The sequence below is a fragment of the Sapajus apella genome, unplaced genomic scaffold (assembly GCF_009761245.1).
Source record: "Sapajus apella isolate SASKATOON/1434 unplaced genomic scaffold, GSC_monkey_1.0 scaffold119, whole genome shotgun sequence".
NCBI lineage: Eukaryota > Metazoa > Chordata > Mammalia > Primates > Cebidae > Sapajus > Sapajus apella.
Window position 1 is genome coordinate 3,884,552 of NW_022437059.1, and position 15,301 is coordinate 3,899,852.

The following is a 15,301-nucleotide window of genomic DNA, read 5'->3' on the forward strand; positions in this document are numbered from 1 at the left end:
CCTGGTCAACATGGTGAAACCCCGTCTCTACTGAAAATACAAAAATTAGCTGGGCATGGTGGCACGTGCCTGTAATCCCAGCTACTCAGGAGGCTGAGGCAGGAGAATTGTCTGAACCCAGGAGGCGGAGGTTGCGGTGAGCCGAGATCGCGCCATTGCACTCCAGCCTGGGTAACAAGAGCGAAACTCTGTCTCAAAAAAAAAAAAAAAAAGAAAGGAGAAACCTCAAAACATTCGGTTGGCTGAACAGAAGAGGTGCCAAAGAAGTTGAGTGTAACCTAATGTCAGAGAAGAGCTGGAGTGCTTAAAGGGCTACCTGCTCACATAGGATCAGTATGCCTCAAAATCTTCAAGTAGCCAAGCGCGGTGGCTTACGACTGTAATCCCAGCACTTTGGGAGGCTGAGGCAGGCGGATCCCTTAAGACAGGAATTTGAGACCAGCCTGGCCAACATGGCGAAACCCCATCTCTACTAAAAATACAGAAATAGCCAGGCACGGTGCCATATGCCTGTAATTCCAGCTACTTGGGAAGCTGAAGCATGAGGATTGCTTGAACCTGGGAGGCAGAGGTTGCAGCGATGGAGCCAGTACACTCCAGCCTAGGCAACAAAGTGAGACTCTGTCTCAAAAAACAAAACAAACAAACAAAAAAACAACTTTTTTTTTTTTTACATAACTTCTGCCAAGTAAATAGCCAATAGAGGATATGGGGCTGATAAGAGACAGATTTGATTTCTCCTTGTGTTGAAACACTAAAATTCTAAGCCGTACTCTAACCCTGAGAAAGTATCAGCTTTGGGTTAAAACATTATGAACTACATTTCTCAATACAGCAAACTCCTACATTCCCCCCCAAACATCTTTGTTCTAGTGGAATTAGCTAGAGACAGACTTTTCAAGTAATTTGGAACTCTAAGTAGGAGCTCCCAATTAGAAATTTCAGTGAATGCTCAACTTGGAGGAGGTAGCAACTGAAAATCTGTACAACTACAAGCCTTCTTGATCAACAGCTTCTTATCTAAAAAGAAAAAATCTATTGCGACATATTTGAGGATTGTTGGTGACTAGAGGAAACAAATTTTGAAGGCATGGGAATAGAGGAAGAAGAAAGAAACAAGGTTTTGTCAAGGATTCTTGAACAAGGTAAAGTCATCTCTCATGTATTTTCTAAAAATTTACCCTATTCCCTATGATTCTTCTTAATAAAACGCATGTGGAAATACAGCTATAAAATGTGCTCTCATTTCAAAAGGAAGATGATGCTTTTCACTTACCATTAGGAAAGCAAAAAGTCACTCTTTTTTTTAGTGATCTTGTCCCTCTCTCCTCCTTTCAAACTGATGATCCCAAAGAAACATTGTTAAAATAGGCCAACTGGACAGGGATGAATACAGCTTATTACTAAGGGTCAGAGGAAATTAACTAATACATATGAAGATTGAATCCACGGTGTCTGTTTCCCTTAGGTCATGTTTCTCAAGAACCAGTGTTAACAAAAGGTGTTCACAGTAACAAAGATAGCACCATGGATAAAGAAAAGTGGTAGCTCAGGATAGTGAAAGCCAAAAAACCCTCAGTTCACACTAAATGCTCCCAAGTCAAACTATTTCTGAATTGAAAACCAGTATTTAAAATTTCTAGTGCATGTTTATTTATGTATGAAAATGGTGAAGATTATTTACTAATACAGCACTTGCTCGTAAACCTAAATTGATGCCTTAGCTGCTATGTGAGGACCGTGGTTAATTTATCTAACTTCTTTTTTTTTTTTTTGAGAGAGAGTCTTGCTCTGTCATTTAGGTTGGAGTGCAGTGGCACGATCTTGGCTCACTGCAACCTCTGCCTCCTGAGCTCAAGTGATCCTCCTGCCTCAGCCTCCTGAATAGCTGGGACTACAGGCATGTACCACCACGTCAACTAATTTCTGTATTTTTAGTAGAGACGGGGTTTCACCATATTGGCCAGGCTGGTCTTGAACTCCTGACCTCATGATCTGGCCTCCATTGCCTCCCAAAGTGCTGAGATTACACGTGTGAGCCACTGCACCTGACCATCATCTAACTTCTTTAAAACTGGATAATCTCTAAAATATGTAAAGCCACCCCTCAGAGACTGTTAATTATAAGAGAACAGAATATCTCAAAAGGCACATAAGATGTTTGGAAAATGGTAAAAAATTCAAGATAATAGTTAATGGATTTCTAGAAAATTCATAACTCTCCATAAAGGAGCATCTGGTAATATATAATGCATCAGTCTTATAAACTGTAAAAGACACAAAAGAGCCACAAACTCACCTTACAAATTGATCTCGTCCGCCCACTGCAAACTGGTGGGTATTGGCAGGATTCACATAGATTGTATACAGCCCCACTTTCTTCTCTTTCTCTTTTGTCACCACCAGTTTCCTTTAAGAGTAAAAGACACAGAAAATTATTTCCTCCAAAAGATCCAGATGGTCATGGCAAGGGAGAGCTAAGAGAGTAACATGGCTAATAAGAAACCAAAGAGACTCTCATTTGGAAAGAAAGAAGTGTTGTTTTAACAGGAAAACGCATACATTTATTACATGACTTTGGGGATTAAGGAAAAAAAACACGTAGTGAAGTCACTTTCTAGTGTTCCTTAAGAAGCATAAGGTAGGCCAGGCACAGTGGCTAAAGCCTATAATTCCAGCACCCTGGGAGGCTGCAGCAGGTGGATCATGAGGTCAGGAGTTTAAGACCAGACTGGCCAACATGGTGAAACCATGTCTTTACTAAAAAAAAGAAAAATACAAAAATTAGCTGAGCATGGTGGTTCATGTCTGTAATCCTAGCTACTTGGGAGGCTGAAGTAGGAGAATTGCTTGAACCAGGACGCGGGAGGCAGAGGTTGTAGTGAGCCGAGATCGCGCCACTGCACTCCAGCCTGGGCTACAGAGCAAGACTCCATCTCAAAAAAAATAGCATCAACTAAAGGTATATGAATGTACCACTCTTCAGGAAGCCTGTTTAGCTGGAGTCCAACACAGTAACAGCCAGTCATTAATCAGACAACGCTACCCATACCTTCCTACCCTTTATGTATAAGTACGTCTTCCCGATCACCTGGGACCAAGGAGAGAAGTGGAGGAAGAATCACAGAAACAGTAGGCTAAAAAAGACCTTAAGGTCAGAGTCTATCTCTCAGATTCCATTAAAATATCACTTAAGGCCAGGCATGGTGGCTCATCCCTGTAATCTCAATACTTTGGGAGGCCGAGGAGGGCGGGTCACTTGAGGCTAGGAGTTTGAGACCAGCCTGCCCAACGTGGCGAGACCCCATCTCTACTGAAAATACAAAAATTAGCCAGGTGTGGTGGCATGTGCCTGTAATCCCAGCTACACCAGAAGCTGAGGCAGACGAATCACTTGAGCCTGAGAGGTAGAAGTTGCAGTGAGCAGAGATCGCGCCGCTGTATTCCAGCCTGTACAACAGAGCAAGACTCTGCCTCAAAAAAAAAAAAAAAGTCACTTAAAACCCAACTTAAGCCAGGCACAGTGGCTCATGCCTATAATTCCAGCACTTTGAAGCTAGCAGTTCGAAACCACCCTGGGCAACATAGCAAGACCCCATATCTCTATAAAAAATTATTATAAAAAATAAAAAATTAGCTGGGTGTGGTAGCATGCACCTGTAGTCCCAGCTGCTCAAGAGGATGAGGTGTGAGGATTGCCTGAGCCCAGGAGATTGAAGCTGCAGTGAGCCATGATCTTGCCACTGTACTTCAGCTTAGATGACAGAATGAGATCCTGTCTCAAAAAGTAAAAAAATTAAAAACCCAGCTTAAAATATGCACACTGAAAGCTGATAAATTTTCATTGAAGAAATCCAGAAAAATCTGGCTAAACAGCCACAACTTGTTCCAGGTTAAGGGTGGCATGATGAATACTCTCAGATCTAAGCATTCAACCAGTCAAATACGACATCATATAATGAAGATTGGTAAATTTACAAGACTTCAAGAAACTATAGGAAGAGGCTTGGCTTTAGCTTTCAAGTCTAAGGTTTTATTTATTTCTGATGCTATGGGAACGGAAAGAAATATAACCATGACAACAAGTTTCTTCGTAAAGAAATGATTTTAGCATCCTTTCTGAATAGTCAAAGTCACTTCAGCCTAGAACTGTTCTAGGCAAAGTGGAGATTTTTTTTACTTAATATCTCTGCAGCTTTTCATTAAATGAATACAGGCCAGGCACAGTGGCTCACCCCTGGAATCCCAGTACTTTGGGAGGCCGAGGAGGGTGGATCACCTGAGGCCAGGAGTTTGAGGCCACCCTGGCTAACATGGTGAAGCCCGGTTTGTACTAAAAATACAAAAAATTAGCTGGGCTTTGGTGGTGTACGCCTGTAATCCCGGCTACTCGGGTAGCTGAGACAGAATTGCTTCAACCTGGAGGGCAGAGGTTGCAGTGAGCCAAGATCACGCCATTGCCACTCCAGCTTGGGCAACAAGAGTGAAACTCTGTCTCAAAAAAAAAAAAAAATTAAATAAACGAAATGAATTAATGAATACAGAAGACCAGGTGCAGTGCCTCATGCTTATAATCCCAGCACTTTGGGAGGCTCAGGTGGGAGAATTGTTTGAGCCTAAGAGTTCGAGACCAGCCTAAGCAACACAGATCCCATCTCTATTTATTTTGAAATTAAAAAATAAAAATAAAAAAATACAGAGGCCACTGATTATGAATGTCATTAGGGGAAACCTCCATCCCCCAACACACGTACACCTCAAAAACACAAGCCAGGAAACATGTCAAAAGAATAACAGCTTCAGGGACAAAACTAAAAGACTGCTCTAATATGAGTTTTAGACAGGGAAAGAGAGTATGAGCTGATGCTACTCCTTCCCACAGGACTATCTTATTTCCTCAGCAATTTGAAATTTCAGAAGGACAGGGTCTAACAAATACTAAAGTTACCACGTGGAAGCAAAATGAAGAAACTAAGGAATAGATTATGAAGTACTGGCTCTACAGTTATGTAATCCTGACGAAGAACTCAATCTTTCTATGCCTCAACATAATCCCATAAAACAAACTCTCCTGATGCGTAAATGCAGAGTACCTTGAGCTCTGCAGGGGACATGCAGAGGTCCTACAAAAATGATTATCATGGCAAAAGGAGGAAAAAATGTTCACATTAGAGGAAACCACATGAAACAAATTCACAAATTTTGCCTTAAAAGTAATGAGCACATATGTCCCAGCAAAAAGGGAAAAACAATTACAGATTAGACCACAAGATTTCTTTGAAGAATACCTCAAACTGGCTTCCACTGGCTGAAGGAATATTCCACCTATAGTTTCAAATCAAACTCTTTTCCTAAGATGTTAGTTTCCTAAGATGTTAGTCAGATTCGGCAATTATCATATATATACAAAAGAAAAACTCCCCAATGCCAACTTCACACAAAAATGCCTCTGAGAAGATCATGCCACTGCATTCCAGCCTGGGTGACAGAGTGAGACTCCACCTCAAAAAAAAAAAAGAAAAAAAAAAAATGCCTCTGACATAAGCAAATGTTCAGCCTTTCACCCCATTCCAGCCTGTAACACTACTTTAACCCTTACAACAAAAACTTTAAAGACTCACTGTCTTTATTACTCAAATCTAGATTTGGGCCTCCTTCTAATCTTTTCTCCTTGTTCCCCTCTTTAGATTCTATTCCACCTATCATTGCATATGTTCAGATTCATGGTTAACTCTCAGCCAGATTTTCTACCTATGTAATTTCATTCTAAATTCAATAATCTGCCAAAGTCATTCGCTCTCTTCATTACTTGAACCAGATTCCCAATTCTTGGTGGCCTAACAATAGTTTCCCTGTGAACCTGATCTGCAAGGTAGGAACTCATTCTGTTTCACAACTTTCTAACACAGCAGATTAAATAAAATTATCATTTTTTGCTTTTTTGCTCTTCCCCTGTCCTATAAAAACTTGCTAATCTTCCATTATCATCACAGAACCCTGGAACTTTAGAACTGGAAATAACAAACATCATGCAGTTCAAAAGATTAAATGTTTTCCTCAAAGTTAGAGAACTACAAAGTTAGTTATCTAACTACAAAGCTACAAAGTTAGGTTACATCAACTCCTGTAATCCCAGCACATTGGGAGGCTGAGGCAGGTGGATCACTTGAGGTCAGGAGTTCAAGACCAGCCTGGCTAACATGGTGAAACCTCACCTTTACTAAAAATACAAAGTATGAGCTAGGCATGGTGGTGCATGCCTGTAATCCCAACTACTTGGGAGGCTGAGGCAGGAGAATCACTTGAACCCAGGAGGCGGAGGTTGCAGTGAGCCGAGATCGTGCCATTGCACTCCAGCCTGGGTGTCAAGAGCAAAACTCCATCTCAAAACAAACAAAAAAAAGGCAATAAAAATGAAAAACTAAAACTAAAATAATTGTAATTATTAGCTACATCTTAATCAATTTCAGCCATGGCGTTATATATTTATTCGATGCCTCAGTATAATGTCTAACACCATGGCTGAAATTGATATAAACATATACATATATATGTAAGTCTTCATAGAAACCCCAAGAGAAGGAAGGCAGGAGGGAGGGAAAAAGTATGCCCACAGCAAGACTGAAGAGACTGAAGTTCAGAAGGTTACGTAAGTCATAACTAGTAGTGCCTTAGTTGAGATTTGACCTAGGTCCACCTGGATCCAAACAAGATGCTGTGTTTTTCTATGATATCACACAGTTAAAAAGGGATAACATTTACCTATGAGTCTCAAATTTACATACAAATGAACTGTGATAAAACAGAACGCAACTACAGCTACCAATATTTTTGTCCAAAATTGATCGTTTATTTGTATGTTTCTATAAATAACTAAATTTAAAATTTACAGGGCCATATCTCTACACGAGTTTGTGAAATAATGTGCTTTCTGTGGGTAAAATGAATGATATCCAAGTGAATAAGGAGCAGAATATCATCAAATTATTAAAGGCCACATGTAATAACTAAACTGAGAAATGAAGGTAGACTGAATAGTATTTCACTGCTGAGAAAGAGACAAAGTAAGGAATTCTCCTTAACATTAAACTACCTCTTACCATAGGCACAAAGGTACCATTCTGATGAACCAGAGTTAGGCATTACCAAGACACATGGAATATGTTCAAGGCTAAGAGATACAGTTTTGTAAAGATGTTACTACTACACTTACGAAGCTGGGCGGTCTTGTCTCAGGTCAATGGTGAATACAACTGCATCTTCACCTGCAGATAAGAACGTACAGGGAGAATCTGGTTCCAGAGCCAACTGAAGGAAAAAAAAAGGAAAAACATGAGATTTCCAAATATTAGAATTAGAGGTCATCTAGTCCATTCCTATAACTTTAGCAAGGGCTGCACTTAAAATGTCCCAATAAGAGAAATGTCTACCTTTTTGTCATAAAATCCCAGGAAGGGAGACAATTTAAGCCACTTACTCTTGTTCTATGTAAATTATTTATAGCTTTGTTTATTCTATACAAGTCAAAGGACAGGTGACTTGCTATTTCAACTATCCCCAAGGGATATGAACAGAGATAGCAAAGAAAAACATCAGCCATTAGAGTTCATTTTACTTTTTTCCAGCCAGGGTCTCACTTTGTCACCCAGGCTGAAGTGCAGTGGCATGATCATGGCTCACTGAAGCCTCAACCTTGTGGGCTTAAGTGATCCTCCCACCTCAGCCTCCCAAGCAAGTAGCTGGGACAAGCATAAGGCACTACACCTGGCTGATTTTTTCACCTTTTTTTTTTTTTTTTTTTTTTTTTAACAGATGGGGTCTTGCTGTATTGCCCAGGCAGGTCTCAAATTCCTGGCCTCGAGCAATCCTCCCACCTGAGCCTCCCAAAGCACTGGGATTACAGGCATAAGCTACCACACCCATTCTCAAAATCAATTCCATATCCTTAGGTGCAGAGAGAAATGGTGCCCAACTTCATTCCTTACATCTTAGCTATAAAAATTAGTTATCTAATGGGTTGGGGGTAGACTTAAGAATCAATGAAATAGGTAATTTTCAAATATCCTGAGCCACCTTGGCTAGAAAAGTATACTCCAGGTCCACCTACTCTTTGCTTAGGGTATCTAAGAAGAGAGTACCATCCTCTTTTCATGGCACAAAAGAACACCATGCCTACCTTAAGACTAGGCAGCTCTTAACTCCTCACTAGCTGCCACCATGATTATTTGGCCTATATTTCCAGCTTTATTTATTTTATTTTTTTTTTTTGAGACGGAGTTTCGCTCTTGTTACCCAGGCTGGAGTGCAATGGCGCGATCTCGGCTCACCGCAACCTCCGCCACCTGGGTTCAGGCAATTCTCCTGCCCCAGCCTCCTGAGTCGCTGGGATTACAGGCACGCACCACCATGCCCAGCTAATTTTTTGTATTTTTAGTAGAGACGGGGTTTCACCATGTTGACCAGGATGGTCTCGATCTCTTGACCTCGTGATCCACCCGCCTCGGCCTCCCACAGTGCTGGGATTACAGGCTTGAGCCACCGCGCCCGGCCCTATTTCCAGCTTTAAATAGGGCTTTCAGAAACAGTGCTATTTGTGAACTGAACGTTTAAGCTGGAAGGCTGAAGCTCTCACACATTAAGAATCAACCACTAGCACCTTGAAACTGTCAAAATACTCTAAAAAAAAAAAACAGAATAAATATAAAAGGTTTAGAAGGCATAGGAGACTTCAAAGATCTCCAAACCAACTATGGCTTGGCCTAGGGGCCAAATACTGTAGTGCATGATCTAGGGACCTTTCAAATACTTGCCTTCCTAGGAGTTTAGGGTGGCTGCTTTTGCTCCTTTCTTAACTACAAATCTTAAGGACTGACAGAGGTGAAGCATGTGACCACAACAAAGGTGACACAATGGGCAGAGGTAAGGGAGAACCTTTGCTGAGAACCACAGAGGATTTGGATTGCACAAACTTTGGAACGAGGTCTTACTTACCTTGTGAGACGCTCCCTTGTGCTGGGCCACACGTTTCGTATTCTTGCAACACTGTGTGGCAGATAGTTCTGCTACCCGAACCTGCCCGTCACGGGCACACATGGCCAGAGTGGAATCACCACTATTAGGAAGAAACTTGGCCTGAGGTATTAAAAATGAAAAAAAACGACACACAAAAGAAATTAAAGAGGTAAACTTGAGAATGAAATATATGATGATGACCTCAGCTTACCCCCTTTTCTTACATGACGCTGGAAACTTAGCTTTCCTACTCTTTTTTTTTTTTTTTGAGTCGGAGTTTCGCTCTTGTTACCCAGGCTGGAGTGCAATGGCGCGATCTCGGCTCACCGCAACCTCCGCCTCCTGGGTTCAGGCAATTCTCCTGCCTTAGCCTCCTGAGTAGCTGGGATTACAGGCACGCGCCACCATGCCCAGCTAATTTTTTGTATTTTTAGTAGAGACGGGGTTTCACCATTTTGACCAGGATGGTCTCGATCTCTTGACCTCGTGATCCACCCGCCTCGGCCTTCCAAAGTGCTGGGATTACAGGCGTGAGCCACCGCACCCGGCCAAGCTTTCCTACTCTTGTACAGTTGGCTAAGACCAATTTCTTCCAGGAGTTAAAGGAAAGGGAGAGAAAAAACTTCCTCTGATCTAAGAGAGCATTTCAGTTGGCCCTGAAAGATTAAACTGGTACATGATAAGAGCTCAGGCGAACTAGGACTGTACCTAGCAGGGGAGAAAAGGAATAGAGGAGGAAAATCTACCTTGATTCAGAAAGCAAATATAAATTTGCCACAAAGAAAAAGGAAAATAGGGGGGACATCAGGGAAGAAAATAAAACACCCTTAGGATAAACGGCTGGTACCAATACAGTACCAATACAGTAGATGGGGCTGAGAAAAATCTTTACAGGATAATAACAATATTAGCTAATATTTATCAAATGTTAATCTTTAAGTACCAGCCACAGTTCTAAATGCTTAGCTTCTATTGTTATTTAATCCTCATAACCCTATGTTATTAGTCCCATTTTTCAGATAAACTGAAGACAAAAGTAAAAGAACTTGCCCAAGATTACAGAGCTAGTAAGCATTGGGCTAGACTTTGAACTCAGGCAGTTTAGTTCAAGAGCCTGTGCTTATACTACACTGCTTCCTACCAGCACACATTTAATAAGCTGCATGCATCCTACCTATGAGGTTTCCAACAGTCCATATGCTCAAGGAATCTAATGGTTGCCAAGAGTCTTTCAGTGTATTTAGGTCATTATGGGAGCCAAAGTAGGGCCAAGTCCCAATACCTAATTCCTACAACTCACTACCAGCTCTCATTCTACGCAGCAGTTGTCAAACTCATGCCTGATTCTCTCAGTTGCTATTATGCTCCCTTGCCTCACCTGGAACACATTACTTTTGTGGCCACTCTCAAAGTCCAGTACTGGCTGCCGCCGCACCCAATCCCACACCACCACCTTCAGGTCATCGCTGCCACTGGCCAGCCAGGTGCCGCGCTGGTTAAAGTGCAGGGTATTGACACAACCAGTATGGCCCTCAAGCCCATGCTGCAGGCGGAAACGCTGCACAAAGACTCTTGCCCCACAGGCCTCATAGACAAAGCGAGCACTTGAACCCAGCTCCCGTTCCCGAAGGGCAGGAAGGGCTTGCCAGCGAGGTCGGGGTAGAGCTGATGTTTCTGAGGACACCCAGTCTTCTAGGGCCCGCTCATCATCTGATGAGTCCTGGTCACGGTTAGCCCGCTTGCGCTGTACACGGCGCCGAGGCTGCTCTTCTTCCTCCTCTTCCTCCTCTTCCTCTTCCTCTGAGCGGTCATGGACTCGATTTTCTTCATTAATGGAGTAATGACCAGTGTCCTCCATGCTGTCAGAGTCCTTATCTTCACCTGAGCTCTCTGTGTCTGTGCCTCGACTTTCTGTGCTGGTGCGGTTGGGGCCACCATCGTCCCCAGTCAAACTCAAACTCAGGTCTGAGGCCTCCACTTCAATGCCTGAGGATGTCTCCCTCCCCTCTTCAGTTCCAGACATCTCCTCTGGACTGCTAGACAGGCTTCCTGCAAGTTAGTGAGGAATGGGTAGATGAGAGGGAAAAATAAGAAAACAGGATAGTGATCAGAAGGACTTCCTTAGTCTAAGAAATCATCACATCAAAAGACCAAAAAAATGAACTTTGGTCAAAGTATTTTCATTACAAATGATTAAAAAGAGTATCCTCTGAGGGGAAATCTCACAAAAGACAAGAAACTGAAAGGATTAAGATCAAATACACACACAAAGTACTTCAACAAAAGCAAAGGAACTGATAAAAATCACTTTCATCGATCCTATCTCCTATAACTACGTACTGTATTCTCTTAGCTCACGATAGTCAATTCCAGTGATCACTTGAGCAATGTTCTAGAGCCAATACTGCCACAACTCCACAATCTAAGATTACATCAAGTTCTCAAGAGGCAAAACATTAGCATATTGTATAAAAGTGTACCTGACACATCTACCATAGGCTCTGTTGTATTGGATGGGCATTTATTAAGTCATAGCAAATAATTAAGCAGAAATAAAAAGAACAGTTAACTCCAGCAAGAACTAGCATAGCCATCTTCTTAGCCTAAGATGGAAACTAACTGATAAAAATCACTGACTTATGGATGTGGAGTTGCACCATTTTCTGCTTTAAGAAAGTACTACTACACCTCCTGTCACCTAAATCTTAAGTTTCTTCCCCTAAGTGTCTAAAATGCAGAAAGAAATTTCAAGAAAGGAATATGAAGGGGTAAGTGGGAAATATGATCATTTGAGTGGGTTCTTGCTCACCTTTTGCTAGTAAATATATTTTGACTTACTTCCATTAGTTTGAATTTTTCAATACAATTTTTAGTCACTTTATTGAGACAACGTTTTATTAGGAAGCATATATAAAAGTGATAAAAAGCTAGGCTACTATAGTGGTACCTAAGAAGAAAGTTCAGTATATTCTAGATCTGCTATGTTGGTAGTTAAATAACTAGGTCACTTTCATTGATCTTATCTCCTATAACTACATACTGCATTCTCTTATCTTACAAAAGCCAAGTCAATTCCAGTGAGCATCTGAGCAATGTTCTAGAGCCAATACCACCACAACTTCCAATCTAAGTCAAGATGTGAAGAAAAAAAGGGGAGAATAAAGATTTTAAATGCTACTCAAGGGCCTCCTTTCCTCAGATGGCTATAAATTTTATCCTTCCAGAAGTAAAAGCTGTCAGGAAAGGCAGACCAGGTGTGTGTTAACTCCAGTACGAGCTATTCAACTCCAATACCATAATAATGTTTAAGAATTCAAAGGTGGAGCACCTTACTGTCTAGTCATGTGGATTAAAACAGTAATTTGTAAAGATCTCTGAAGCAATGCAAATCCTTTTCAATGAATTCTTAGGCAAAACCCAAAACTGAAAAAAGATCAATACAAGTGCTTTGATTCAAGCAGTAACAGAAGGCTGGGAGACATAAATAAAAGTCTTTTTTTTTTTTTTTTTTTTTAGAAAAAACAAAAGACCTCGACTAAGAGCACACTATAAAACAACTGGGCTAGGGGCTGGAAGAAAAGTAAAAAAGTACAAAAATTTGAACCCAAGAACCAAACATTTGCTGAGTCTGTTATATATGCTAAGAAAGTTTAGCAGTTAGAGTTTTTTGAAATGCAGCTGGGTTTGAACTTGGGAGTGGTAAGCAGGGACTGAAATACCACACCTAACAGGTCTATAGAAAAGAAAAAAAGGAAAACACCAAAACATCCAGCATTTATTGTTAAAATTACAAGTGACAAATATTGACAATTTTAAAGGCTTTACCACATTAACGTAAGGGCCAGAGTGTATCACAGGCTCATCAAGAAGGCCCCAAGAGTAAATCACCAAGATCTAGTGTAGGTGTTTACAAATTTTTTCAGTAAAGGGCCAGACAGTAAAACTTTCAGGCTTTTCAGAACATATGGAGCTCCACCACAACCTCTCAACTCCATTATGCAGAACAAAAGCAACTCATAACACTACATAAACAAACAGGCATGACTGTGTTCTAATAAACGAGTGGCAGACTGGATTTGGCTTGTAAGTTATCCTGACCTAGCTAATGGTGAAGCTCCAAATCAACAGTATACTTCAGCTCCTCTAGAACCCCATGCCCTTCAACTAAACCCAGTGAAAAATATGAACCACTTTCCTTTACAAAAGATGAATAGGCCATCGAGGTGGCTCACACCTGTAATCCCAGCACCTTGGGAGGCCGAGGCGGGCTGATCACTAGGTCAAGAGATCAAGACCATCCTGGCCAATGTGGTGAAACCCCGTCCCTACTGAAAACATAAAAAATTAGCTGGGCGTGGTGGTGCGTGCTTGTATCCCAGCTACTTGGGAGGCTGAGGCAGGAGGATCGCCTGAACCTGGGAGTCGGAGGGTGTAATGAGCCGAGATCGTACCACTGCACTCCAGCCTGGTGACAGGGCAAGACTCCATCTCAAAAAACAAAACAAACAAAAGATGAATAAATGGCAGTGATAAGAACATGTGAAGCAATAAAAAAGCACATTGAAAATCTCGCCTATCCTTCCCTTCAATCACATCAACTAGAATTTAGCCTGTTATCCTGACCTTCAAGGTGCTAGGGAATGCTGAACTCTGCTGCCCAGCTATATACATTTGAAGGCAGCTTCTCTAACTTAAAAGTTGTCTCAGAGGTGAAGCATCGGTTAAATAACCCAGGTGCTAGTTACACTCTATTAGAATTTTTATATTCTGCCTTCAAATTTGCCCTAAAGCCAGTGATTTGACACCTGGCAGCACTCATCCAGAAAAGAGGAAGGAGGGAAAGGAAGGAAGGAGAGAAATGGAAAGAAGGGAGAGGAAATAAGGGAAGTAAATAAGGAGGGGAAAGAAGTCCCACTCCTAGTTGGGTTTTAACCTCATCCCTTATGTAATTGCTTTTTTTTTTTTTTTTTTTTTTAAGAGATGGGGTCTCACTATGTTGTCTAGGCTAGTCTCAAACTCCTGGGCTCAGGCCATCTGCCTGCCATCTTCCCTAAAATTCCCTTGTTCTTACCACCCATTGGATCTTATTTTTCTCCTTTATTAACAGCATTTCCTAGGTTCTGCCCATCCTTATAGCCTTACAGAACTCCAAACCACTCGACCTCTTAGAAGTAAAGCTCTGTTATTGATCTTCTGAAAAATGATCAGATAAAATCAGAAGAAGCAGAAGTACAATACAGTCCAAGGTGTTTCCTGTGTAGTTTCCTATACTCAAAACAACACAGGAAAGTTTCCTTCCCTCCAATAAAATCCAGGCCTCCACTCTCGCTTGCAGGGAGGAGAGCCTCAGCTGACAGTAAAAATAGCTTCACCTTCATTTTGGCCCCTTACCATTAGCTAAGTCTGTTCTGCCATCTGTGCTGCTCCCTTTGCTGGACATCTTGAATGATGTTTGCTGTAGCCAGCCTGGGTTTGGGGAGGAAGAAACCAAAACAATTAGGAAACCACCTGGGAAAGAAAATAGGGACAAGGAGATTTAACAATGTACAAGGTTTTATCACTTTTATAAAAATGATTTCTGTATGCGTGCTTAACAGGGCTTCTCAGCTTGTGAAAGACACACCAGAATTTTTTCTTCCCTATGTTTAAATTCCATATAATGACATATTTTGGGGGAGGTCAAGTACCATCTCTTTACTTCCTTCACTGAGTTAACTGGCAGTGAATTTTCAGATGGGAAAGTGGGAACTAAAATAAAACCTGGAACAGCAGGCACATATCAAGTGACAGGTACTGCATGCAAAGAGTCTCAACTCAATACATAAAGCTAACTTCAGCACTGCCCTCTAGGCAAGAATCTTCCAGTGTAAATAAATGACATATGTGTCCTCAAACTCCATAAAACACTTGTTTTCACAACATAAAGAGGTGGGTCAGATTCTGAATATAATTTTACACATAATCAACAGACAGAAGAAATTAAACTCCTGGGGGAAGAGCGTGAGCTTTCTGTTCACTCAGATGACTAAGTTCAAGCTTACAAGGGCAGAACAGCTACTAAAGATTATAAGAAGAGCTGGAACTAGAAATCAGGAACACCCTATCCCTAGGAAGGAACCTTGTTTTGTTTCTCTTAGGACTAACAGTCAGTCTCTAAGCACAAAGACAAAGGTGGGGAAGAAATGCAACATTTCCACTAAATCATCTCACCCCATTTCATTTAATGACAAACATTGTTTCACCTAAATCTACCAACTTTAACCAGACTCATCTTTTCTTAACAAGGAAT

The 15,301-nt window shown here is 41.3% G+C and overlaps 1 protein-coding gene and 1 long non-coding RNA gene across 19 annotated transcripts in view; both read right to left on the reverse strand.

Annotated features, from left to right (window-relative positions):
- The window catches only part of LOC116538465, an 892-nt gene extending 429 nt beyond the window's left edge, over positions 1-463 (reverse strand). The window contains exon 1 of the long non-coding RNA XR_004263648.1: positions 225-463. This is a non-coding gene — a long non-coding RNA (uncharacterized LOC116538465). The remainder of the gene's footprint in view (positions 1-224) is intronic.
- DCAF8 (DDB1 and CUL4 associated factor 8) overlaps positions 1-15,301 on the reverse strand; it is a 48,304-nt gene that overhangs the window by 14,776 nt on the left and 18,227 nt on the right. For 13 of the 18 annotated variants that reach the window (XM_032260860.1, XM_032260853.1, XM_032260859.1 and 10 more), the window contains 5 exons: positions 14,404-14,478; positions 10,391-11,061; positions 8,992-9,132; positions 7,214-7,308; positions 2,300-2,410 (listed from right to left, as the gene is read on the reverse strand). In XM_032260860.1, the coding sequence (XP_032116751.1) occupies positions 2,300-2,410; positions 7,214-7,308; positions 8,992-9,132; positions 10,391-11,061; positions 14,404-14,452 (1,067 nt within the window). In that variant the 5' untranslated portion in view covers positions 14,453-14,478. The remainder of the gene's footprint in view (positions 1-2,299; positions 2,411-7,213; positions 7,309-8,991; positions 9,133-10,390; positions 11,062-14,403; positions 14,479-15,301) is intronic. The other 5 variants (XM_032260866.1, XM_032260864.1, XM_032260865.1 and 2 more) reach the window with 1 other exon arrangement.